The sequence below is a fragment of the Eleutherodactylus coqui genome, unplaced genomic scaffold (assembly GCF_035609145.1).
Source record: "Eleutherodactylus coqui strain aEleCoq1 unplaced genomic scaffold, aEleCoq1.hap1 HAP1_SCAFFOLD_158, whole genome shotgun sequence".
Classification (NCBI taxonomy): Eukaryota; Metazoa; Chordata; class Amphibia; order Anura; family Eleutherodactylidae; genus Eleutherodactylus; species Eleutherodactylus coqui.
Window position 1 is genome coordinate 246,936 of NW_027102022.1, and position 26,357 is coordinate 273,292.

The 26,357-nt window shown below is 54.4% G+C and overlaps 1 protein-coding gene across 1 annotated transcript; it reads left to right on the forward strand.

The window, feature by feature from the left end:
- Window positions 1-755: 755 nt before the first annotated feature.
- GABARAP (GABA type A receptor-associated protein) lies at window positions 756-17,093 on the forward strand. The gene is made up of 4 exons (XM_066588682.1): window positions 756-939; window positions 1,020-1,098; window positions 2,829-2,947; window positions 16,840-17,093. Exons 1-4 carry the CDS (start codon window positions 850-852, stop codon window positions 16,903-16,905), a joined length of 354 nt encoding a protein of 117 aa, XP_066444779.1. The 5' UTR covers window positions 756-849; the 3' UTR covers window positions 16,906-17,093.
- The last annotated feature ends 9,264 nt before the right edge of the window (window positions 17,094-26,357 follow it).

Genomic DNA, 26,357 nt, shown 5'->3' on the forward strand with positions numbered 1-26,357 from the left:
CCCCTCTAGAGGGCAGTAATCGTCCATCTTCCCCACTAGAGGGCAGTAATCGGCCGTCTCCTCCTCTCCTCCACTAGAGGGCAGTAATATGCCGTCTCCCCCACTAGAAGGCAGTAATCGTCTGTCTCCCCCACTAGAGGGCAGTAATCAGCCGTCTCCCCCACTAGAGGGCAGTAATCGGCTGTCTCCCCCACTAGAGGGCAGTAATATACCGTCTCCCCCTCTAGAGGGCAGTAATCGTCCATCTTCCCCAGTAGAGGGCAGTAATCGGCCGTCTTCTCCTCTCCTCCACTAGAGGGCAGTAATCGGCCGTCTCATCCACTGAGGGCAGTAATATGCCGTCTCATCCACTGAGGGCAGTAATATGCTGTCTCATCCACTAGAGGGCAGTAATCGGCCGTCTCCTCCTCTCCCCCACTAGAGGGCAGTAATCGGCCGTCTCATCCACTAGAAGGCAGTATTATGCCGTCTCATCCACTAGAGGGCAGCAATCGGCCGTCTCCTCCTCTCCTCCACTAGAGGGCAGTTTCGTTATCATTGTGCACTCATGTGACAGGGGGCGTGTCACACTGTTTGTTGTCGGAGCGGGTACCGCATATTGATTGGCTGTGTTTTTGACGTCATGGTGGCGGAAATCAGAATAGAATTCTGATTCGCCATTCGGAAACGTCGCTAATAGGCGGCTGCCATTTTCTTGGAGTAAAGAATGACGTAGTGCCTGTTTATCGGCCGTTTATCCGTTGGAGGCGCGGCTGCAGTGCCGTGTGGGCGGGGTCTGAGGCGGAAGTGTTGGGGGGCCGCTGTTTATCTTCCTCCGTCAGTCGGCAGTGACGCCCGCCACCCGGAGACATGAAGTTCGTCTATAAGGAGGAGCACGCGTTTGAGAAAAGGCGCTCAGAGGGCGAGAAGATTCGCAAGAAGTACCCGGACAGGGTGCCGGTAGGTGGGCGGCGGAGGAATTCCCGGGGAGTGGGGGAGGAGCCCGGCTCCTGGCTGATGGCTTGGTGTTCTCTTCTCAGGTGATTGTGGAGAAGGCCCCTAAGGCGCGGATTGGAGACCTGGACAAGAAGAAATACCTGGTGCCCTCTGACCTGACAGGTACAGCCCCGCCCCCTGTGCCTGCCCCCAGCTGTGACCTGTGCAGCCTTGCCCCCTGTGCCTGCCCCCAGGTGTGACCTGTGCAGCCCCGCCCCCTGTGCCTGCCCCCAGGTGTGACCTGTGCAGCCCCGCCCCCTGTGCCTGCCCCCAGGTGTGACCTGTGCAGCCCCGCCCCCTGTGCCTGCCCCCAGGTGTGACCTGTGCAGCCCCGCCCCCTGTGCCTGCCCCTAGGTGTGACCTGTGCAGCCCCGCCCCCTGTGCCTGCCCCTAGGTGTGACCTGTGCAGCCCCGCCCCCTGTGCCTGCCCCTAGGTGTGACCTGTGCAGCCCCGCCCCCTGTGCCTGCCCCCAGGTGTGACCTGTGCAGCCCCGCCCCCTGTGCCTGCCCCCAGGTGTGACCTGTGCAGCCCCGCCCCCTGTGCCTGCCCCCAGGTGTGACCTGTGCAGCCCCGCCCCCTGTGCCTGCTCCCAGCTGTGACCTGTGCAGCCCCGCCCCCTGTGCCTGCCCCCAGCTGTGACCTGTGCAGCCCCGCCCCCTGTGCCTGCCCCCAGCTGTGACCTGTGCAGCCCCGCCCCCTGTGCCTTCCCCCAGCTTTGACCTGGGCAGCCCCGCCCCCTGTGCCTGCCCCCAGGTGTGCCCTGGCAGCCCCGCCCCCTGTGCCTAACCCCCAGCTGTGACCTGGGCAGCCCCGCCCCCTGTGCCTGCCCCCAGCTGGGACCTGGGCAGCCCCGCCCCCTGTGCCTGCCCCCAGCTGGGACCTGGGCAGCCCCGCCCCCTGTGCCTGCCCCCAGCTGGGACCTGGGCAGCCCCGCCCCCTGTGCCTGCCCCCAGCTGGGACCTGGGCAGCCCCGCCCCCTGTGCCTGCCCCCAGCTGGGACCTGGGCAGCCCCGCCCCCTGTGCCTGCCCCCAGCTGGGACCTGGGCAGCCCCGCCCCCTGTGCCTGCCCCCAGCTGGGACCTGGGCAGCCCCGCCCCCTGTGCCTGCCCCCAGCTGGGACCTGGGCAGCCCCGCCCCCTGTGCCTGCCCCCAGCTGGGACCTGGGCAGCCCCGCCCCCTGTGCCTGCCCCCAGCTGGGACCTGGGCAGCCCCGCCCCCTGTGCCTGCCCCCAGCTGGGACCTGGGCAGCCCCGCCCCCTGTGCCTGCCCCCAGCTGGGACCTGGGCAGCCCCGCCCCCTGTGCCTGCCCCCAGCTGGGACCTGGGCAGCCCCGCCCCCTGTGCCTGCCCCCAGCTGGGACCTGGGCAGCCCCGCCCCCTGTGCCTGCCCCCAGCTGGGACCTGGGCAGCCCCGCCCCCTGTGCCTGCCCCCAGCTGGGACCTGGGCAGCCCCGCCCCCTGTGCCTGCCCCCAGCTGGGACCTGGGCAGCCCCGCCCCCTGTGCCTGCCCCCAGCTGGGACCTGGGCAGCCCCGCCCCCTGTGCCTGCCCCCAGCTGGGACCTGGGCAGCCCCGCCCCCTGTGCCAGCCCCCAGCTGGGACCTGGGCAGCCCCGCCCCCTGTGCCTGCCCCCAGCTGGGACCTGGGCAGCCCCGCCCCCTGTGCCTGCCCCCAGCTGGGACCTGGGCAGCCCCGCCCCCTGTGCCTGCCCCCAGCTGGGACCTGGGCAGCCCCGCCCCCTGTGCCAGCCCCCAGCTGGGACCTGTGCAGCCCCGCCCCCTGTGCCTGCCCCCAGCTGTGACCTGTGCAGCCCCGCCCCCTGTGCCTGCCAATAACTGTTACCTGTCTGGTCAGTCGGCCAGTTCTACTTTCTCATCAGGAAACGGATTCATTTGCGAGCAGAAGACGCGCTCTTTTTCTTCGTCAACAACGTAATTCCCCCGACCAGCGCAACGATGGGGCAACTTTACCAGGTGAGGGGCGGCAGAGCCGAGCGGGACGGAGGTCCAGGGTGGGGGATACGGGAATAGTAGAGATACGGCTGGAGGGTAGATGGATACAGGAATAGTAGAGATACGGCTGGAGGGTAGATGGATACAGGAATAGTAGAGATACGGCCGGAGGGTAGATGGATACAGGAATAGTAGAGATACGGCCGGAGGGTAGATGGATACAGGAATAGTAGAGATACGGCCGGAGGGTAGATGGATACAGGAATAGTAGAGATACGGCCGGAGGGTAGATGGATACGGGAATAGTAGAGATACGGCCGGAGAGTAGATGGATACGGGAATAGTAGAGATACGGCTGGAGAGTAGATGGATACGGGAATAGTAGAGATACGGCTGGAGAGTAGATGGATACGGGAATAGTAGAGATACGGCTGGAGGGTAGATGGATACGGGAATAGTAGAGATACGGCCGGAGGGTAGATGGATACGGGAATAGTAGAGATACGACTGGTGGGTAGATAGATACGGGGATAGTAGAGATACGACTGGAGGGTAGATGGATACAGCAATAGTAGAGATACGGCTGGAGGGTAGATGGATACGGGAATAGTAGAGATACGGCGGGAGGGTAGATGGATACAGCAATAGTAGAGATACGGCTGGAGGGTAGATGGATACGGGAATAGTAGAGATACGGCGGGAGGGTAGATGGATACAGCAATAGTAGAGATACGGCTGGAGGGTAGATGGATACAGCAATAGTAGAGATACGGCTGGAGGGTAGCGGGATACGGGAATAGTAGAGATACGGCCGGAGGGTAGATGGATACGGAAATAGAAGAGATACGGCTGGAGGGATGCGGGAATAGTAGAGATACGGCTGGAGGGATACGGGAATAGGAGAGATACGGCTGGAGGGTAGATGGATACGGGGATAGTAGAGATACGGCTGGATAGTAGATGAAGACAGGAATAGTAGAGATACGGCTGGAGGGTAGGGGGATACGGGAATAGTAGAGATACGGCTGGAGGGTAGGGGGATATGGGAATAGTAGAGATACGTCTGGAGGGTAGATGGATACGGGAATAGGAGAGATATGGCTGGAGGGTAGATGGATACGGGAATAGTAGAGATACGGCTGGAGGGTAGATGGATACGGGAATAGTAGAGATACGGCTGGAGGGTAGATGGATACGGGAATAGTACAGACACGGCTGGAGGGAGGGGGGATACGGGAATAGTGGGATACGGGTGGAGGGTAGGTGGATATGGGAATAGTAGAGATGCGGCCGGAGGGTAGGTGGATATGGGAATAGTAGAGATACGGCTGGAGGGTAGATGGATACGGGAATAGTAGAGATACGGCCGGAGGGTAGGAGGATACGGGAATAGTAGAGATACGGCCGGAGGGTAGATGGATACGGGAATAGTAGAGATACGGCTGGAGGGTAGATGGATACGGGAATAGTAGAGATACGGCTGGAGGGATACGGGAATAGTAGAGATACGGCTGGAGGGATACGGGAATAGTAGAGATACGGCTGGAGGGATACGGGAATAGTAGAGATACGGCTGGAGGGTAGGGGGATATGGGAATAGTAGCGATATGGCTGGAGGGTAGATGGATACAGGAATAGTAGAGATACGGCTGGAGGGTAGATGGATACGGGAATAGTAGAGATACGGCCGGGGGGGCAGATGGATACGGGAATAGTAGAGATACGGCCGGGGGGGCAGATGGATACGGGAATAGTAGAGATACGGCCGGGGGGGCAGATGGATACGGGAATAGTAGAGATAGGGCTGGTGGTAGATGGATACGGGAATAGTAGAGATACGGCTGGAGGGTATATGGATACGGGAATAGTAGAGATATGGGTGGAGGGTAGATGGATACGGGAATAGTAGAGATACGGCAGGAGGGTAGATGGATACGGGAATAGTAGAGATACGGCCGGAGGGATACGGGAATAGTAGAGATACGGCTGGAGGGTAGATGGATACAGGAATAGTAGAGATACGGCTGAAGGCTAGATGGATACGGGAATAGTAGAGATACGGCTGGAGGGTAGGGGGATACGGGAATAGTAGAGATACGGCTGAAGGCTAGATGGATACGGGCATAGTAGAGATACGGCTGGAGGGTAGATGGATACGGGAATAGTAGTGATATGGGTGGAGGATAGATGGATACGGGAATAGTAGAGATACGGCTGGAGGGTAGATGGATACAGGAATAGTATAGATACGGCTGGAGGGTGGATGGATACGGGAATAGTAGAGATACGGCTGGAGGGTAGATGGATACGGGAATAGTAGAGATACGGCTGGAGGGTAGATGGATACGGGAATAGTAGAGATACGGCTGGAGGGTAGATGGATACGGGAATAGTAGAGATACGGCTGGAGGGATACGGGAATAGTAGAGATACGGCTGGAGGGTGGATGGATACGGGAATAGTAGAGATACGGCTGGAGGGTGGATGGATACGGGAATAGTAGAGATACGGCTGGAGGGTGGATGGATACGGGAATAGTAGAGATACGGCTGGAGGGTAGATGGATACGGGAATAGTAGAGATACGGCTGGAGGGTAGATGGATACGGGAATAGTAGAGATACGGCCGGAGGGTAGATGGATACGGGAATAGGAGAGATACGGCTGGAGGGTGGGGGGATACGGGAATAGTAGAGATACGGCTGGAGGGATACGGGAATAGTAGAGATACGGCCGGAGGGTAGCTGGATACGGGAATAGTAGAGATACGGCTGAAGGGTAGCTGGATACGGGAATAGTAGAGATACGGCCGGAGGGTAGATGGATACAGGAATAGTAGAGATACGGCTGGAGGGTAGATGGATACAGGAATAGTAGAGATACGGCTGGAGGGTAGATGGATACAGGAATAGTAGAGATACGGCTGGAGGGTAGATGGATACAGGAATAGTAGAGATACGGCTGGAGGGTAGATGGATACAGGAATAGTAGAGATACGGCTGGAGGGTAGATGGATACAGGAATAGTAGAGATACGGCTGGAGGGTAGGAGGATACGGGAATAGTAGAGATACGGCTGGAGGGTAGATGGATACGGGAATAGTAGAGATACGGCTGGAGGGTTGGAGGATACGGGAATAGTAGAGATACGGCTGGAGGGTAGATGGATACGGAAATAGGAGAGATACGGCCGGAGGGTAGATGGATACGGGAATAGTAGAGATACGGCCGGAGGGTAGATGGATACGGGAATAGTAGAGATACGGCTGGAGGGTAGATGGATACGGGAATACTAGAGATACGGCCGGAGGGTAGATGGATACGGGAATAGTAGAGATACAACTGGAGGGTAGAAGGATACGGGAATAGCAGAGATATGGGTGAAGGGTAGATGGATACGGGAATAGTAGAGATACGGCCGGAGGGTAGATGGATACGGGAATAGTAGAGATACGGCTGGAGGGTAGATGGATACGGAAATAGGAGAGATACGGCTGGAGGGTAGATGGATACGGAAATAGGAGAGATACGGCTGGAGGGTAGATGGATACGGGAATAGTACAGATACGGCTGCAGGGTAGGAGGATACGGGAATAGTAGAGATACGGCCGGAGGGTAGATGGATACGGGAATAGTAGAGATACGGCTGCAGGGATAGGAGGATACGGGAATAGTAGAGATACGGCCGGAGGGTAGATGGATACGGGAATAGTAGAGATACGGCTGGAGGGTAGATGGATACGGAAATAGGAGAGATACGGCTGGAGGGATGCGGGAATAGTAGAGATACGGCTGGAGGGTAGATGGATACGGGAATAGTAGAGATACGGCTGGAGGGTAGATGGATACGGGAATAGTAGTGATACGGCTGGAGGGTAGATGGATACGGGAATAGTAGTGATATGGCTGGAGGGTAGATGGATACGGGAATAGTAGAGATACAGCCGGAGGATAGATAGATACGGGAATAGTGGAGATACGGCTGGAGGGTAGATGGATACGGGAATAGTAGAGATACGGCTGGAGGGTGGATGGATACGGGAATAGTAGAGATACGGCTGGAGGGTGGATGGATACGGGAATAGTAGAGATACGGCTGGAGGGTAGATGGATACGGGAATAGTAGAGATACGGCTGGAGGCTAGATGGATACGGGAATAGTAGTGATACGGCTGGAGGGTAGATGGATACGGGAATAGTAGAGATACGGCTGGAGGGTAGATGGATACGGGAATAGTAGAGATACGGCTGGAGGGTGGATGGATACGGGAATAGTAGGGATACGGCCGGAGTGTAGATGGATACAGGAATAGTAGAGATACGGCCAGAGGGTAGATGGATACGGGAATAGTAGAGATACGGCCGGAGTGTAGATGGATACGGGAATAGTAGAGATACTGCTGGAGGGTAGATGGATACGGGAATAGTAGAGATACGGCCGGAGGGTAGATGGGGACGGGAATAGTAGAGATACGGCCGGAGGGTAGATGGATACGGGAATAGTAGTGATATGGCTGGAGGGTAGATGGATACGGGAATAGTAGAGATACGGCCGGAGGATAGATAGATACGGGAATAGTGGAGATACGGCTGGAGGGTAGATGGATACGGGAATAGTAGAGATACGGCTGGAGGGTAGATGGATACGGGAATAGTAGAGATACGGCCGGAGGATAGATAGATACGGGAATAGTAGAGATACGGCTGGAGGGTGGATGGATACGGGAATAGTAGAGATACGGCTGGAGGGTGGATGGATACGGGAATAGTAGAGATACGGCTGGAGGGTAGTTGGATACGGGAATAGTAGAGATACGGCTGGAGGGTGGATGGATACGGGAATAGTAGAGATACGGCTGGAGGGTAGATGGATACGGGAATAGTAGAGACACGGCTGGAGGGTGGATGGATACGGGAATAGTAGAGATACGGCTGGAGGGTGGATGGATACGGGAATAGTAGAGATATGGGTGGAGGATAGATGGATACCGGAATAGTAGAGATATGGGTGGAGGATAGATGGATACGGGAATAGTAGAGATACGGCTGGAGGGTAGATGGATACCGGAATAGTAGAGATATGGGTGGAGGATAGATGGATACGGGAATAGTAGAGATACGGCTGGAGGGTGGATGGATACGGGAATAGTAGAGATACAGCTGGAGGGTAGATAGATACGGGAATAGTAGAGATACGGCTGGAGGGTGGATGGATACAGGAATAGTAGAGATACGGCTGGAGGGTAGATGGATACGGGAATAGTAGAAATACGGCTGGAGGGTGGAAGGATACGGGAATAGTAGAGATACGGCTGGAGGGTAGATGGATACGGGAATAGTAGAGATACGGCTGGAGGGTAGATGGATACGGGAATAGTAGCGATACGGCTGGAGGGTGGATGGATACCGGAATAGTAGAGATATGGGTGGAGGGTATATGGATACGGGAATAGTAGAGATACGGCTGGATGGTACATGGATACGGGAATAGTAGAGATACGGCTGGATGGTATATGGATACGGGAATAGTAGAGATACGGCTGGAGGGTATATGGATACGGGAATAGTAGAGATACGGCTGGAGGGTATATGGATACGGGAATAGTAGAGATAAGGCTGGAGGGTATATGGATACGGGAATAGTAGAGATACGGCTGGAGGGTATATGGATACGGGAATAGTAGAGATACGGCTGGATAGTAGATGAAGACGGGAATAGTAGAGATACGGCTGGAGGGTAGGGGGATATAGGAATAGTAGAGATAGGGCTGGAGGGATACGGGAATAGTAGAGATACGGCTGGAGGGTAGATGGATACGGAAATAGGAGAGATACGGCTGGAGGGATGCGGGAATAGTAGAGATACGGCTGGAGGGATATGGGAATAGTAGAGATACGGCTGGAGGGTAGGGGGATACGGGAATAGTAGAGATATGGCTGGAGGGTAGGGGGATACGGAAATAGGAGAGATACGGCTGGAGGGTAGATGGATACGGAAATAGGAGAGATACGGCTGGAGGGTAGATGGATATGGAAATAGGAGAGATACGGCTGGAGGGTAGATGGATACGGGAATAGTAGAGATACAGCTGGTGGTAGATGGATACGGGAATAGTAGAGATACGGCTGGAGGGTAGATGGATACGGGAATAGTAGAGATACGGCTGGAGGGTAGGAGGATACGAGAATAGTGGAGATACAGCTGGAGGGTAGGGGGATACGGGAATAGTAGAGATACGGCAGGAGGGTAGATGGATACGGGAATAGTAGAGATACGGCCAGAGGGTAGGGAGATAATGGAATAGTAGAGATACGGCTGGAGGGTAGATGGATACGGGAATAGTAGAGATACGGCTGGAGGGTAGATGGATACGGGAATAGTAGAGATACGGCTGGAGGGTAGATGGATACCGGAATAGTAGAGATACGGCTGCAGGGTAGGGGGATACGGGAATAGTAGAGATACGGCTGAAGGCTAGATGGATACGGGAATAGTAGAGATACGGCCGGAGGGATACAGGAATAGTAGAGATACGGCCGGAGGGTAGATGGATACGGGAATAGTAGAGATACGGCTGAAGGGTAGATGAATATGGGAATCGTAGAGATACGGCCGGAGGGTAGATGGATACAGGAATAGTAGAGATACGGCTGGAGGGTAGGAGGATACGAGAATAGTGGAGATACAGCTGGAGGGTAGATGGATACGGGAATAGTAGAGATACGGCAGGAGGGTAGATGGATACGGGAATAGTAGAGATACGGCCAGAGGGTAGGGAGATAATGGAATAGTAGAGATACGGCTGGAGGGTAGATGGATACGGGAATAGTAGAGATACGGCTGGAGGGTAGATGGATACGGGAATAGTAGAGATACGGCTGGAGGGTAGATGGATACCGGAATAGTAGAGATACGGCTGCAGGGTAGGGGGATACGGGAATAGTAGAGATACGGCTGAAGGCTAGATGGATACGGGAATAGTAGAGATACGGCCGGAGGGATACAGGAATAGTAGAGATACGGCCGGAGGGTAGATGGATACGGGAATAGTAGAGATACGGCTGAAGGGTAGATGAATATGGGAATCGTAGAGATACGGCCGGAGGGTAGATGGATACGGGAATAGTAGAGATACGGCTGGAGGGTAGATGGATACGGGAATAGTAGAGATACGGCTGGAGGGTAGATGGATACGGGAATAGTAGAGATACGGCTGAAGGGTAGATGAATATGGGAATCGTAGAGATACGGCCGGAGGGTAGATGGATACGGGAATAGTAGAGATACGGCTGGAGGGTAGATGGATACGGGAATAGTAGAGATACGGCTGGAGGGTAGATGGATACGGGAATAGTAGAGATACGGCCGGAGGGATACAGGAATAGTAGAGATACGGCTGGAGGGTAGATGGATACGGGAATAGTAGAGATACGGCTGGAGGGTAGATGGATACAGGAATAGTAGAGATACGGCTGGAGGGTAGATGGATACGGGAATAGTAGAGATACGGCTGAAGGGTAGATGAATATGGGAATCGTAGAGATACGGCCGGAGGGTAGATGGATATGGGAATAGTAGAGATACGGCTGGAGGGTAGATGGATACGGGCATAGTAGAGATACGGCTGAAGGCTAGATGGATACGGGAATAGTAGAGATACGGCTGGAGGGTAGATGGATACGGGAATAGTAGTGATATGGGTGGAGGATAGATGGATACGGGAATAGTAGAGATACGGCTGGAGGGTAGATGGATACAGGAATAGTATAGATACGGCTGGAGGGTGGATGGATACGGGAATAGTAGAGATACGGCTGGAGGGTAGATGGATACGGGAATAGTAGAGATACGGCTGGAGGGTAGATGGATACGGGAATAGTAGAGATACGGCTGGAGGGTAGATGGATACGGGAATAGTAGAGATACGGCTGGAGGGATACGGGAATAGTAGAGATACGGCTGGAGGGTGGATGGATACGGGAATAGTAGAGATACGGCTGGAGGGTGGATGGATACGGGAATAGTAGAGATACGGCTGGAGGGTGGATGGATACGGGAATAGTAGAGATACGGCTGGAGGGTAGATGGATACGGGAATAGTAGAGATACGGCTGGAGGGTAGATGGATACGGGAATAGTAGAGATACGGCCGGAGGGTAGATGGATACGGGAATAGGAGAGATACGGCTGGAGGGTGGGGGGATACGGGAATAGTAGAGATACGGCTGGAGGGATACGGGAATAGTAGAGATACGGCCGGAGGGTAGCTGGATACGGGAATAGTAGAGATACGGCTGAAGGGTAGCTGGATACGGGAATAGTAGAGATACGGCCGGAGGGTAGATGGATACAGGAATAGTAGAGATACGGCTGGAGGGTAGATGGATACAGGAATAGTAGAGATACGGCTGGAGGGTAGATGGATACAGGAATAGTAGAGATACGGCTGGAGGGTAGATGGATACAGGAATAGTAGAGATACGGCTGGAGGGTAGATGGATACAGGAATAGTAGAGATACGGCTGGAGGGTAGATGGATACAGGAATAGTAGAGATACGGCTGGAGGGTAGGAGGATACGGGAATAGTAGAGATACGGCTGGAGGGTAGATGGATACGGGAATAGTAGAGATACGGCTGGAGGGTTGGAGGATACGGGAATAGTAGAGATACGGCTGGAGGGTAGATGGATACGGAAATAGGAGAGATACGGCCGGAGGGTAGATGGATACGGGAATAGTAGAGATACGGCCGGAGGGTAGATGGATACGGGAATAGTAGAGATACGGCTGGAGGGTAGATGGATACGGGAATACTAGAGATACGGCCGGAGGGTAGATGGATACGGGAATAGTAGAGATACAACTGGAGGGTAGAAGGATACGGGAATAGCAGAGATATGGGTGAAGGGTAGATGGATACGGGAATAGTAGAGATACGGCCGGAGGGTAGATGGATACGGGAATAGTAGAGATACGGCTGGAGGGTAGATGGATACGGAAATAGGAGAGATACGGCTGGAGGGTAGATGGATACGGAAATAGGAGAGATACGGCTGGAGGGTAGATGGATACGGGAATAGTACAGATACGGCTGCAGGGTAGGAGGATACGGGAATAGTAGAGATACGGCCGGAGGGTAGATGGATACGGGAATAGTAGAGATACGGCTGCAGGGATAGGAGGATACGGGAATAGTAGAGATACGGCCGGAGGGTAGATGGATACGGGAATAGTAGAGATACGGCTGGAGGGTAGATGGATACGGAAATAGGAGAGATACGGCTGGAGGGATGCGGGAATAGTAGAGATACGGCTGGAGGGTAGATGGATACGGGAATAGTAGAGATACGGCTGGAGGGTAGATGGATACGGGAATAGTAGTGATACGGCTGGAGGGTAGATGGATACGGGAATAGTAGTGATATGGCTGGAGGGTAGATGGATACGGGAATAGTAGAGATACAGCCGGAGGATAGATAGATACGGGAATAGTGGAGATACGGCTGGAGGGTAGATGGATACGGGAATAGTAGAGATACGGCTGGAGGGTGGATGGATACGGGAATAGTAGAGATACGGCTGGAGGGTAGATGGATACGGGAATAGTAGAGATACGGCTGGAGGCTAGATGGATACGGGAATAGTAGTGATACGGCTGGAGGGTAGATGGATACGGGAATAGTAGAGATACGGCTGGAGGGTAGATGGATACGGGAATAGTAGAGATACGGCTGGAGGGTGGATGGATACGGGAATAGTAGGGATACGGCCGGAGTGTAGATGGATACAGGAATAGTAGAGATACGGCCAGAGGGTAGATGGATACGGGAATAGTAGAGATACGGCCGGAGTGTAGATGGATACGGGAATAGTAGAGATACTGCTGGAGGGTAGATGGATACGGGAATAGTAGAGATACGGCCGGAGGGTAGATGGGGACGGGAATAGTAGAGATACGGCCGGAGGGTAGATGGATACGGGAATAGTAGTGATATGGCTGGAGGGTAGATGGATACGGGAATAGTAGAGATACGGCCGGAGGATAGATAGATACGGGAATAGTGGAGATACGGCTGGAGGGTAGATGGATACGGGAATAGTAGAGATACGGCTGGAGGGTAGATGGATACGGGAATAGTAGAGATACGGCCGGAGGATAGATAGATACGGGAATAGTAGAGATACGGCTGGAGGGTGGATGGATACGGGAATAGTAGAGATACGGCTGGAGGGTGGATGGATACGGGAATAGTAGAGATACGGCTGGAGGGTAGTTGGATACGGGAATAGTAGAGATACGGCTGGAGGGTGGATGGATACGGGAATAGTAGAGATACGGCTGGAGGGTAGATGGATACGGGAATAGTAGAGACACGGCTGGAGGGTGGATGGATACGGGAATAGTAGAGATACGGCTGGAGGGTGGATGGATACGGGAATAGTAGAGATATGGGTGGAGGATAGATGGATACCGGAATAGTAGAGATATGGGTGGAGGATAGATGGATACGGGAATAGTAGAGATACGGCTGGAGGGTAGATGGATACCGGAATAGTAGAGATATGGGTGGAGGATAGATGGATACGGGAATAGTAGAGATACGGCTGGAGGGTGGATGGATACGGGAATAGTAGAGATACAGCTGGAGGGTAGATAGATACGGGAATAGTAGAGATACGGCTGGAGGGTGGATGGATACAGGAATAGTAGAGATACGGCTGGAGGGTAGATGGATACGGGAATAGTAGAAATACGGCTGGAGGGTGGAAGGATACGGGAATAGTAGAGATACGGCTGGAGGGTAGATGGATACGGGAATAGTAGAGATACGGCTGGAGGGTAGATGGATACGGGAATAGTAGCGATACGGCTGGAGGGTGGATGGATACCGGAATAGTAGAGATATGGGTGGAGGGTATATGGATACGGGAATAGTAGAGATACGGCTGGATGGTACATGGATACGGGAATAGTAGAGATACGGCTGGATGGTATATGGATACGGGAATAGTAGAGATACGGCTGGAGGGTATATGGATACGGGAATAGTAGAGATACGGCTGGAGGGTATATGGATACGGGAATAGTAGAGATAAGGCTGGAGGGTATATGGATACGGGAATAGTAGAGATACGGCTGGAGGGTATATGGATACGGGAATAGTAGAGATACGGCTGGATAGTAGATGAAGACGGGAATAGTAGAGATACGGCTGGAGGGTAGGGGGATATAGGAATAGTAGAGATAGGGCTGGAGGGATACGGGAATAGTAGAGATACGGCTGGAGGGTAGATGGATACGGAAATAGGAGAGATACGGCTGGAGGGATGCGGGAATAGTAGAGATACGGCTGGAGGGATATGGGAATAGTAGAGATACGGCTGGAGGGTAGGGGGATACGGGAATAGTAGAGATATGGCTGGAGGGTAGGGGGATACGGAAATAGGAGAGATACGGCTGGAGGGTAGATGGATACGGAAATAGGAGAGATACGGCTGGAGGGTAGATGGATATGGAAATAGGAGAGATACGGCTGGAGGGTAGATGGATATGGAAATAGGAGAGATACGGCTGGAGGGTAGATGGATACGGGAATAGTAGAGATACAGCTGGTGGTAGATGGATACGGGAATAGTAGAGATACGGCTGGAGGGTAGATGGATACGGGAATAGTAGAGATACGGCTGGAGGGTAGGAGGATACGAGAATAGTGGAGATACAGCTGGAGGGTAGATGGATACGGGAATAGTAGAGATACGGCAGGAGGGTAGATGGATACGGGAATAGTAGAGATACGGCCAGAGGGTAGGGAGATAATGGAATAGTAGAGATACGGCTGGAGGGTAGATGGATACGGGAATAGTAGAGATACGGCTGGAGGGTAGATGGATACGGGAATAGTAGAGATACGGCTGGAGGGTAGATGGATACCGGAATAGTAGAGATACGGCTGCAGGGTAGGGGGATACGGGAATAGTAGAGATACGGCTGAAGGCTAGATGGATACGGGAATAGTAGAGATACGGCCGGAGGGATACAGGAATAGTAGAGATACGGCCGGAGGGTAGATGGATACGGGAATAGTAGAGATACGGCTGAAGGGTAGATGAATATGGGAATCGTAGAGATACGGCCGGAGGGTAGATGGATACGGGAATAGTAGAGATACGGCTGGAGGGTAGATGGATACGGGAATAGTAGAGATACGGCTGGAGGGTAGATGGATACGGGAATAGTAGAGATACGGCTGAAGGGTAGATGAATATGGGAATCGTAGAGATACGGCCGGAGGGTAGATGGATACGGGAATAGTAGAGATACGGCTGGAGGGTAGATGGATACGGGAATAGTAGAGATACGGCTGGAGGGTAGATGGATACGGGAATAGTAGAGATACGGCCGGAGGGATACAGGAATAGTAGAGATACGGCTGGAGGGTAGATGGATACGGGAATAGTAGAGATACGGCTGGAGGGTAGATGGATACAGGAATAGTAGAGATACGGCTGGAGGGTAGATGGATACGGGAATAGTAGAGATACGGCTGAAGGGTAGATGAATATGGGAATCGTAGAGATACGGCCGGAGGGTAGATGGATATGGGAATAGTAGAGATACGGCTGGAGGGTAGATGGATACGGGAATAGTAGAGATACGGCCGGAGGGATACAGGAATAGTAGAGATACGGCTGGAGGGTAGATGGATACGGGAATAGTAGAGATACGGCCGGAGGGATACAGGAATAGTAGAGATACGGCTGGTGGGTAGATGGATACGGGAATAGTAGAGATACGGCTGGAGGGTAGGGGGATATGGGAATAGTAGAGATACGGCTGGAGGGTAGATGGATACAGGAATAGTAGAGATACGGCTGGAGGGTAGATGGATACAGGAATAGTAGGGATACGGCTGGAGGGTATATGGATACGGGAATAGTAGAGATACAGCTGGAGGGTAGTTGGATACGGGAATACTAGAGATACGGCCGGAGGGTAGATGGATACGGGAATAGTAGAGATACGGCCGGAGGGATATGAGAATAGTAGAAATACGGCCGGAGGGTAGATGGATACGGGAATAGTAGAGATATGGCTGGAGGATAGATGGATACGGAAATAGTAGAGATACGGCTGGAGGGTGGATGGATATGGGTGGAGGGTAGATGGATATGGGTGGAGGGTAGATGGATATGGGTGGAGGGTAGATGGATACGGCCGGAGGGTAGATGGATACGGAAATAGTAGAGATACGGCTGGAGGGTAGATGGATACGGGAATAGTAGAGATACGGCTGGAGGGTGGATGGATATGGGTGGAGGGTAGATGGATATGGGTGGAGGGTAGATGGATACGGGAATAGTAGTGATACGGCTGGAGGGTTACGGGAATAGTAGTGATACGGCCGGACGGTAGATGGATATGGGTGGAGGGTAGATGGATATGGGAATAGTAGAGATACGGCCGGAGGGTAGATGGCTATGGGTGGAGGGTAGATGGATATGGGTGGAGGGTAGATGGATACGGGAATAGTAGTGATACGGCTGGAGGGATACGGGAATAGTAGTGATACGGCCGGACGGTAGATGGATATGGGTGGAGGGTAGATGGATATGGGTGGAGGGTAGATGGATATGGGTGGAGGGTAGATGGATACGGCCGGAGGGTAGATGGATACGGGTGGAGGGTAGATGGATACGGGTGGAGGGTAGATGGATATGGGTGGAGGGTAGATGGATATGGGTGGAGGGTAGATGGATATGGGTGGAGGGTAGATGGATATGGGTGGAGGGTAGATGGATATGGGTGGAGGGTAGATGGATATGGGTGGAGGGTAGATGGATACGGCCGGAGGGTAGATGGATATGGGTGGAGGAGGAGTTGCCGATAATGACTCTTTCTTTGCTCTGCGCAGGAACACCATGAAGAGGACTGCTTCCTGTATATTGCCTACAGCGATGAGAGTGTATACGGGGATTAACTCCGTCCTTGCTGCTCCTGGATCCGCTTTTTTCCTTTTGATCACAGCAGTTTTCCACATTCAGTCCTGTTCTTTTGGTTTGTCTGCCCTGTCGCTTCCTTCGGGGGGCGCTCTGTATGTTGGGGGGCTCTTTCATTGTTCCTTCAGCCCTGTTGGGGGTTGTTCATAATAAAATGACTTGAGGTGCACTGTGTCTTGTCTCGTGTCTGTGGGGGGCGCAGCTCTAACCTCTTGGGCTTATTGGGTCGTGGCACACAGCATTAACCCTTTGTTGACCTTGACAAACCAGGTCTTTGCAGCATTTGATATGAGCATCACCTCAGGGGTTAATTTATCTCCACTCCCTGCATCCTGCGCCCCGACACCGTCCTGCAGGGTGTAATGTCCTGGGGTCCCGGCCCCCCTGTACTCCGCCACCTTAGGGCTCCATGGCTGATCGACTTCCAGGTTAAAAGAGACCACAAGAAGCTGTTGTAAAAGACCCCGCGGGGTCTCGGTGAGCAGCCAGAGCGCTGCGGCCGTGCAGGAGCTCAGGAGCAGAGAGCCTTCGCTCATTGGCTGGAGGGCGGGTGGGTGTGGCTGGAGCTCATGAATATGCAGGACTACTTCTGTTTCTCCTAAAGTCCTGCATGGCTGCACACATCACAAAACATGCTGATGGTCTCTAAGACACGGGGGTGCTGGGAGACAAGCCGGGGGACCCTGTGGCTGGATGTAAACGGCAGCGATCAAAAGCTGTTACAGACAGTCCGCCTCCTGCTGCAACACCCCAGCATGGAGGGGGTTAAAAGTGGGGCAGTGTAGATCTCAGCATGCAAAGGGTTTAGAGTGGAAGTGCGCACCTTCTGGCATGTCATCGGACCCTGTGTAATCGCAGAGGACTGATGGGTTACCATGGCAACAAGATGACCGCTACAGAGATCCTCGCTTGCCATTGCCTAAGAACACTATTAGAAGTGGGAAGTGCAGAAGTCAGAGCGATCAGCGCTGCCGCAGTGATATAAAGGGTGGCAAAGGGATCAGCGCTGCCGCAGGGATATAAAGGGTGGCAAAGGGATCAGCGCTGCCGCAGTGATATAAAGGGTGGCAAAGGGATCAGCGCTGCCGCAGGGATATAAAAGGTGGCAAAGGGATCAGCGCTGCCGCAGGGATATAAAAGGTGGCAAAGGGATCAGCGCTGCCGCAGGGATATAAAAGGTGGCAAAGGGATCAGCGCTGCCGCAGGGATATAAAAGCCGGCAAAGGGATCAGCGCTGCCGCAGGATATAAAAGGTGGCAAAGGGATCAGCGCTGCCGCAGGGATATAAAGGGTGGCAAAGGGATCAGCGCTGCCGCAGTGATATAAAGGGTGGCAAAGGGATCAGCGCTGCCGCAGGGATATAAAAGGTGGCAAAGGGATCAGCGCTGCCGCAGGGATATAAAAGGTGGCAAAGGGATCAGCGCTGCCGCAGGGATATAAAAGGTGGCAAAGGGATCAGCGCTGCCGCAGGGATATAAAAGGTGGCAAAGGGATCAGCGCTGCCGCAGGGATATAAAAGCCGGCAAAGGGATCAGCGCTGCCGCAGGATATAAAAGGTGGCAAAGGGATCAGCGCTGCCGCAGGGATATAAAAGGTGGCAAAGGGATCAGCGCTGCCGCAGGGATATAAAAGGTGGCAAAGGGATCAGCGCTGCCACAGGGATATAAAAGGTGGCAAAGGGATCAGCGCTGCCGCAGGGATATAAAAGGTGGCAAAGAGATCAGCGCTGCCGCAGGGATATAAAAGGTGGCAAAGGGATCAGCGCTGCCGCAGGGATATAAAAGGTGGCAAAGGGATCAGCGCTGCCGCAGGGATATAAAAGGTGGCAAAGGGATCAGCGCTGCCGCAGGGATATAAAAGGTGGCAAAGGGATCAGCGCTGCCGCAGGGATATAAAAGGTGGCAAAGGGATCAGCGCTGCCGCAGGGATATAAAAGCCGGCAAAGGGATCAGCGCTGCCGCAGGATATAAAAGGTGGCAAAGGGATCAGCGCTGCCGCAGGGATATAAAAGGTGGCAAAGGGATCAGCGCTGCCACAGGGATATAAAAGGTGGCAAAGGGATCAGCGCTGCCGCAGGGATATAAAAGGTGGCAAAGGGATCAGCGCTGCCGCAGGGATATAAAAGGTGGCAAAGGGATCAGCGCTGCCGCAGGGATATAAAAGGTGGCAAAGGGATCAGCGCTGCCGCAGGGATATAAAAGGTGGCAAAGGGATCAGCGCTGCCGCAGGGATATAAAAGCCGATAAAGGGATCAGCGCTGCCGCAGGGATATAAAAGGTGGCAAAGGGATCAGCGCTGCCGCAGGGATATAAAAGGTGGCAAAGGGATCAGCGCTGCCGCAGGGATATAAAAGGTGGCAAAGGGATCAGCGCTGCCGCAGGGATATAAAAGGTGGCAAAGGGATCAGCGCTGCCGCAGGGATATAAAAGGTGGCAAAGGGATCAGCGCTGCCGCAGGGATATAAAAGCCGATAAAGGGATCAGCGCTGCCGCAGGGATATAAAAGGTGGCAAAGGGATCAGCGCTGCCGCAGGGATATAAAAGGTGGCAAAGGGATCAGCGCTGCCGCAGGGATATAAAAGCCGGCAAAGGGATCAGCGCTGCCGCAGGATATAAAAGGTGGCAAAGGGATCAGCGCTGCCGCAGGGATATAAAAGGTGGCAAAGGGATCAGCGCTGCCGCAGGGATATAAAAGGTGGCAAAGGGATCAGCGCTGCCGCAGGGATATAAGAGGTGGCAAAGGGATCAGCGCTGCCGCAGGGATATAAAAGGTGGCAAAGGGATCAGCGCTGCCGCAGGGATATAAAAGGTGGCAAAGGGATCAGCGCTGCCGCAGGGATATAAAAGGTGGCAAAGGGATCAGCGCTGCCGCAGGGATATAAAAGGTGGCAAAGGGATCAGCGCTGCCGCAGGGATATAAAAGGTGGCAAAGGGATCAGCGCTGCCGCAGGGATATAAAAGGTGGCAAAGGGATCAGCGCTGCCGCAGGGATATAAAAGGTGGCAAAGGGATCAGCGCTGCCGCAGGAATATAAAAGGTGGCAAAGGGATCAGCGCTGCCGCAGGGATATAAAAGGTGGCAAAGGGATCAGCGCTGCCGCAGGGATATAAAAGGTGGCAAAGGGATCAGCGCTGCCGCAGGGATATAAAAGGTGGCAAAGGGATCAGCGCTGCCGCAGGGATATAAAAGGTGGCAAAGGGATCAGCGCTGCCGCAGGGATATAAAAGCCGATAAAGGGATCAGCGCTGCCGCAGAGATATAAAAGGTGGCAAAGGGATCAGCGCTGCCGCAGGGATATAAAAGGTGGCAAAGGGATCAGCGCTGCCGCAGGGATATAAAAGGTGGCAAAGGGATCAGCGCTGCCGCAGGGATATGAAAGCCGATAAAGGGATCAGCGCTGCCGCAGGGATATAAAAGGTGGCAAAGGGATCAGCGCTGCCGCAGGGATATAAAAGCTGGCAAAGGGATCAGCGCTGCTGCAGGGATATAAAAGGTGGCAAAGGGATCAGCGCTGCCGCAGGGATATAAAAGCCGATAAAGGGATCAGCGCTGTCGCAGGGATATAAAAGCCGATAAAGGGATCAGCGCTGCCGCAGGGATATAAAAGCCGGCAAAGGGATCAGCGCTGCCGCAGGGATATAAAAGGTGGCAAAGGGATCAGCGCTGCCGCAGGGATATAAAAGGTGGCAAAGGGATCAGCGCTGCCGCAGGGATATACAAGCCGGCAAAGGGATCAGCGCTGCCGCAGGGATATAAGAGGTGGCAAAGGGATCAGCGCTGCTGCAGGGATATAAAAGGTGGCAAAGGGATCAGCGCTGCTGCAGGGATATAAAAGGTGGCAAAGGGATCAGCGCTGCCGCAGGGATATAAAAGGTGGCAAAGGGATCAGCGCTGCCGCAGGGATATAAAAGGTGGCAAAGGGATCAGCGCTGCCGCAGGGATATAAAAGCCGATAAAGGGATCAGCGCTGCCGCAGGGATATAAAAGGTGGCAAAGGGATCAGCGCTGCCGCAGGGATATAAAAGGTGGCAAAGGGATCAGCGCTGCCGCAGGGATATAAAAGGTGGCAAAGGGATCAGCGCTGCCGCAGGGATATAAAAGGTGGCAAAGGGATCAGCGCTGCCGCAGGGATATAAAAGGTGGCAAAGGGATCAGCGCTGCCGCAGGGATATAAAAGGTGGCAAAGGGATCAGCGCTGCCGCAGGGATATAAAAGGTGGCAAAGGGATCAGCGCTGCCGCAGGGATATAAAAGGTGGCAAAGGGATCAGCGCTGCCGCAGGGATATAAAAGGTGGCAAAGGGATCAGCGCTGCCGCAGGGATATAAAAGGTGGCAAAGGGATCAGCGCTGCCGCAGGGATATAAAAGGTGGCAAAGGGATCAGCGCTGCCGCAGGGATATAAAAGGTGGCAAAGGGATCAGCGCTGCCGCAGGGATATAAAAGGTGGCAAAGGGATCAGCGCTGCCGCAGGGATATAAAAGGTGGCAAAGGGATCAGCGCTGCTGCAGGGATATAAAGGGTGGCAAAGTGATCAGCGCTGCCGCAGGGATATAAAAGGTGGCAAAGGGATCAGCGCTGCCGCAGGGATATAAAAGGTGGCAAAGGGATCAACGCTGCCGCAGGGATATAAAAGCCGATAAAGGGATCAGCGCTGCCGCAGGGATATAAGAGGTGGCAAAGGGATCAGCGCTGCCGCAGGGATATAAAAGGTGGCAAAGGGATCAGCGCTGCCGCAGGGATATAAAAGGTGGCAAAGGGATCAGCGCTGCCGCAGGGATATAAAAGGTGGCAAAGGGATCAGCGCTGCCGCAGGGATATAAAAGCCGATAAAGGGATCAGCGCTGCCGCAGGGATATAAAAGGTGGCAAAGGGATCAGCGCTGCGGCAGGGATATAAAAGGTGGCAAAGGGATCAGCGCTGCCGCAGGGATATAAAAGGTGACAAAGGGATCAGCGCTGCCGCAGGGATATAAAAGCCGGCAAAGGGATCAGCGCTGCCGCAGGATATAAAAGGTGGCAAAGGGATCAGCGCTGCCGCAGGGATATAAAAGGTGGCAAAGGGATCAGCGCTGCCGCAGGGATATAAAAGGTGGCAAAGGGATCAGCGCTGCCGCAGGGATATAAAAGGTGGCAAAGGGATCAGCGCTGCCGCAGGGATATAAAAGGTGGCAAAGAGATCAGCGCTGCCGCAGGGATATAAAAGGTGGCAAAGGGATCAGCGCTGCCGCAGGGATATAAAAGGTGGCAAAGGGATCAGCGCTGCCGCAGGGATATAAAAGGTGGCAAAGGGATCAGCGCTGCCGCAGGAATATAAAAGGTGGCAAAGGGATCAGCGCTGCCGCAGGGATATAAAAGGTGGCAAAGGGATCAGCGCTGCCGCAGGGATATAAAAGGTGGCAAAGGGATCAGCGCTGCCGCAGGGATATAAAAGGTGGCAAAGGGATCAGCGCTGCCGCAGGGATATAAAAGGTGGCAAAGGGATCAGCGCTGCCGCAGGGATATAAAAGCCGATAAAGGGATCAGCGCTGCCGCAGGGATATAAAAGGTGGCAAAGGGATCAGCGCTGCCGCAGGGATATAAAAGGTGGCAAAGGGATCAGCGCTGCCGCAGGGATATAAAAGCCGGCAAAGGGATCAGCGCTGCCGCAGGATATAAAAGGTGGCAAAGGGATCAGCGCTGCCGCAGGGATATAAAAGGTGGCAAAGGGATCAGCGCTGCCGCAGGGATATAAAAGGTGGCAAAGGGATCAGCGCTGCCGCAGGGATATAAAAGGTGGCAAAGGGATCAGCGCTGCCGCAGGAATATAAAAGGTGGCAAAGGGATCAGCGCTGCCGCAGGGATATAAAAGGTGGCAAAGGGATCAGCGCTGCCGCAGGGATATAAAAGGTGGCAAAGGGATCAGCGCTGCCGCAGGGATATAAAAGGTGGCAAAGGGATCAGCGCTGCCGCAGGGATATAAAAGGTGGCAAAGGGATCAGCGCTGCCGCAGGGATATAAAAGCCGATAAACGGATCAGCGCTGCCGCAGAGATATAAAAGGTGGCAAAGGGATCAGCGCTGCCGCAGGGATATAAAAGGTGGCAAAGGGATCAGCGCTGCCGCAGGGATATAAAAGGTGGCAAAGGGATTAGCGCTGCCGCAGGGATATAAAAGGTGGCAAAGGGATCAGCGCTGCCGCAGGGATATGAAAGCCGATAAAGGGATCAGCGCTGCCGCAGGGATATAAAAGGTGGCAAAGGGATCAGCGCTGCCGCAGGGATATAAAAGCTGGCAAAGGGATCAGCGCTGCCGCAGGGATATAAAAGCCGATAAAGGGATCAGCGCTGCCGCAGGGATATAAAAGCCGATAAAGGGATCAGCGCTGCCGCAGGGATATAAAAGGTGACAAAGGGATCAGCGCTGCCGCAGGGATATAAAAGGTGACAAAGGGATCAGCGCTGCCGCAGGGATATAAAAGCCGATAAAGGGATCAGCGCTGCCGCAGGGATATAAAAGCCGATAAAGGGATCAGCGCTGCCGCAGGGATATAAAAGCCGATAAAGGGATCAGCGCTGCCGCAGGGATATAAAAGCCGGCAAAGGGATCAGCGCTGCCGCAGGGATATAAAAGGTGGCAAAGGGATCAGCGCTGCCGCAGGGATATAAAAGGTGGCAAAGGGATCAGCGCTGCCGCAGGGATATAAAAGCCGGCAAAGGGATCAGCGCTGCCGCAGGGATATACAAGCCGGCAAAGGGATCAGCGCTGCCGCAGGGATATAAGAGGTGGCAAAGGGATCAGCGCTGCTGCAGGGATATAAAAGGTGGCAAAGGGATCAGCGCTGCTGCAGGGATATAAAAGGTGGCAAAGGGATCAGCGCTGCCGCAGGGATATAAAAGGTGGCAAAGGGATCAGCGCTGCCGCAGGGATATAAAAGCCGATAAAGGGATCAGCGCTGCCGCAGGGATATAAAAGGTGGCAAAGGGATCAGCGCTGCCGCAGGGATATAAAAGGTGGCAAAGGGATCAGCGCTGCCGCAGGGATATAAAAGGTGGCAAAGGGATCAGCGCTGCCGCAGGGATATAAAAGGTGGCAAAGGGATCAGCGCTGCCGCAGGGATATAAAAGGTGGCAAAGGGATCAGCGCTGCCGCAGGGATATAAAAGGTGGCAAAGGGATCAGCGCTGCCGCAGGGATATAAAAGGTGGCAAAGGGATCAGCGCTGCCGCAGGGATATAAAAGGTGGCAAAGGGATCAGCGCTGCCGCAGGGATATAAAAGGTGGCAAAGGGATCAGCGCTGCCGCAGGGATATAAAAGGTGGCAAAGGGATCAGCGCTGCCGCAGGGATATAAAAGGTGGCAAAGGGATCAGCGCTGCCGCAGGGATATAAAAGGTGGCAAAGGGATCAGCGCTGCTGCAGGGATATAAAGGGTGGCAAAGTGATCAGCGCTGCCGCAGGGATATAAAAGGTGGCAAAGGGATCAGCGCTGCCGAAGGGATATAAAAGGTGGCAAAGGGATCAGCGCTGCCGCAGGGATATAAAAGGTGGCAAAGGGATCAGCGCTGCCGCAGGGATATAAAAGGTGGCAAAGGGATCAACGCTGCCGCAGGGATATAAAAGCCGATAAAGGGATCAGCGCTGCCGCAGGGATATAAAAGGTGGCAAAGGGATCAGCGCTGCTGCAGGGATATAAAAGGTGGCAAAGGGATCAGCGCTGCCGCAGGGATATAAAAGGTGGCAAAGGGATCAGCGCTGCCGCAGGGATATAAAAGGTGGCAAAGGGATCAGCGCTGCCGCAGGGATATAAAAGGTGGCAAAGGGATCAACGCTGCCGCAGGGATATAAAAGCCGATAAAGGGATCAGCGCTGCCGCAGGGATATAAAAGGTGGCAAAGGGATCAGCGCTGCTGCAGGGATATAAAAGGTGGCAAAGGGATCAGCGCTGCCGCAGGGATATAAAAGGTGGCAAAGGGATCAGCGCTGCCGCAGGGATATAAAAGCCGATAAAGGGGATCAGCGCTGCCGCAGGGATATAAGAGGTGGCAAAGGGATCTGCGCTGCCGCAGGGATATAAAAGGTGGCAAAGGGATCAGCGCTGCCGCAGGGATATAAAAGGTGGCAAAGGGATCAGCGCTGCCGCAGGGATATAAAAGGTGGCAAAGGGATCAGCGCTGCCGCAGGGATATAAAAGCCGATAAAGGGATCAGCGCTGCCGCAGGGATATAAAAGGTGGCAAAGGGATCAGCGCTGCCGCAGGGATATAAAAGGTGGCAAAGGGATCAGCGCTGCCGCAGAGATATAAAAGGTGGCAAAGGGATCAGCGCTGCCGCAGGGATATAAAAGGTGGCAAAGGGATCAGCGCTGCCGCAGGGATATAAAAGGTGGCAAAGGGATCAGCGCTGCCGCAGGGATATAAAAGGTGGCAAAGGGATCGGCGCTGCCGCAGGGATATAAAAGGTGGCAAAGGGATCGGCGCTGCCGCAGGGATATAAAAGGTGGCAAAGGGATCAGCGCTGCCGCAGGGATATAAAAGGTGGCAAAGGGATCAGCGCTGCCGCAGGGATATAAAAGGTGGCAAAGGGATCAGCGCTGCCACAGGGATATAAAAGGTGGCAAAGGGATCAGCGCCATTCGCTCCGCTGTCCGCTCTTTGCTCTCGCTCGCCGTCCGCTCCGCTGTCCGCTCTTTGCTCTCGCTCGCCGTTCGCTCCGTTGTCCGCCCTTTGCTCTCGCTCGCCGTTCGCTCCGCTGTCCGCTCTTTGCTCTCGCTCGCCGTTCGCTCCGCTGTCCGCTCTTTGCTCTCGCTCGCCGTTCGCTCCGCTGTCCGCCCTTTGCTCTCGCTCGCCGTTCGCTCCGCTGTCCGCTCTTTGCTCTCGCTCGCCGTTCGCTCCGCTGTCCGCTCGTTGCTCTCGCTCGCCGTTCGCTCCGCTGTCCGCTCTTTGCTCTCGCTCGCCGTTCGCTCCGCTGTCCGCTCTTTGCTCTCGCTCGCCGTTCGCTCCGCTGTCCGCTCTTTGCTCTCGCTCGCCGTTCGCTCCGCTGTCCGCTCGTTGCTCTCGCTCGCCGTTCGCTCCGCTGTCCGCTCTTTGCTCTCGCTCGCCGTTCGCTCCGCTGTCCGCTCTTTGCTCTCGCTTGCCGTTCGCTCCGCTGTCCGCTCGTTGCTCTAGCTCGCCGTTCGCTCCGCTGTCCGCTCTTTGCTCTCGCTCGCCGTTCGCTCCGCAGTCCGCCCTTTCCTCTCGCTCGCCGTTCGCTCCGCTGTCCGCCCTTTGCTCTCGCTCGCCGTTCGCTCCGCTGTCCGCCCTTTGCTCTCGCTCGCCGTTCGCTCCGCTGTCTGCTCTTTGCTCTCGCTCGCCGTTCGCTCCGCTGTCCGCCCTTTGCTCTCGCTCGCCGTTCGCTCCGCTGTCCGCCCTTTGCTCTCGCTCGCCGTTCGCTCCGCTGTCCGCCCTTTGCTCTCGCTCGCCGT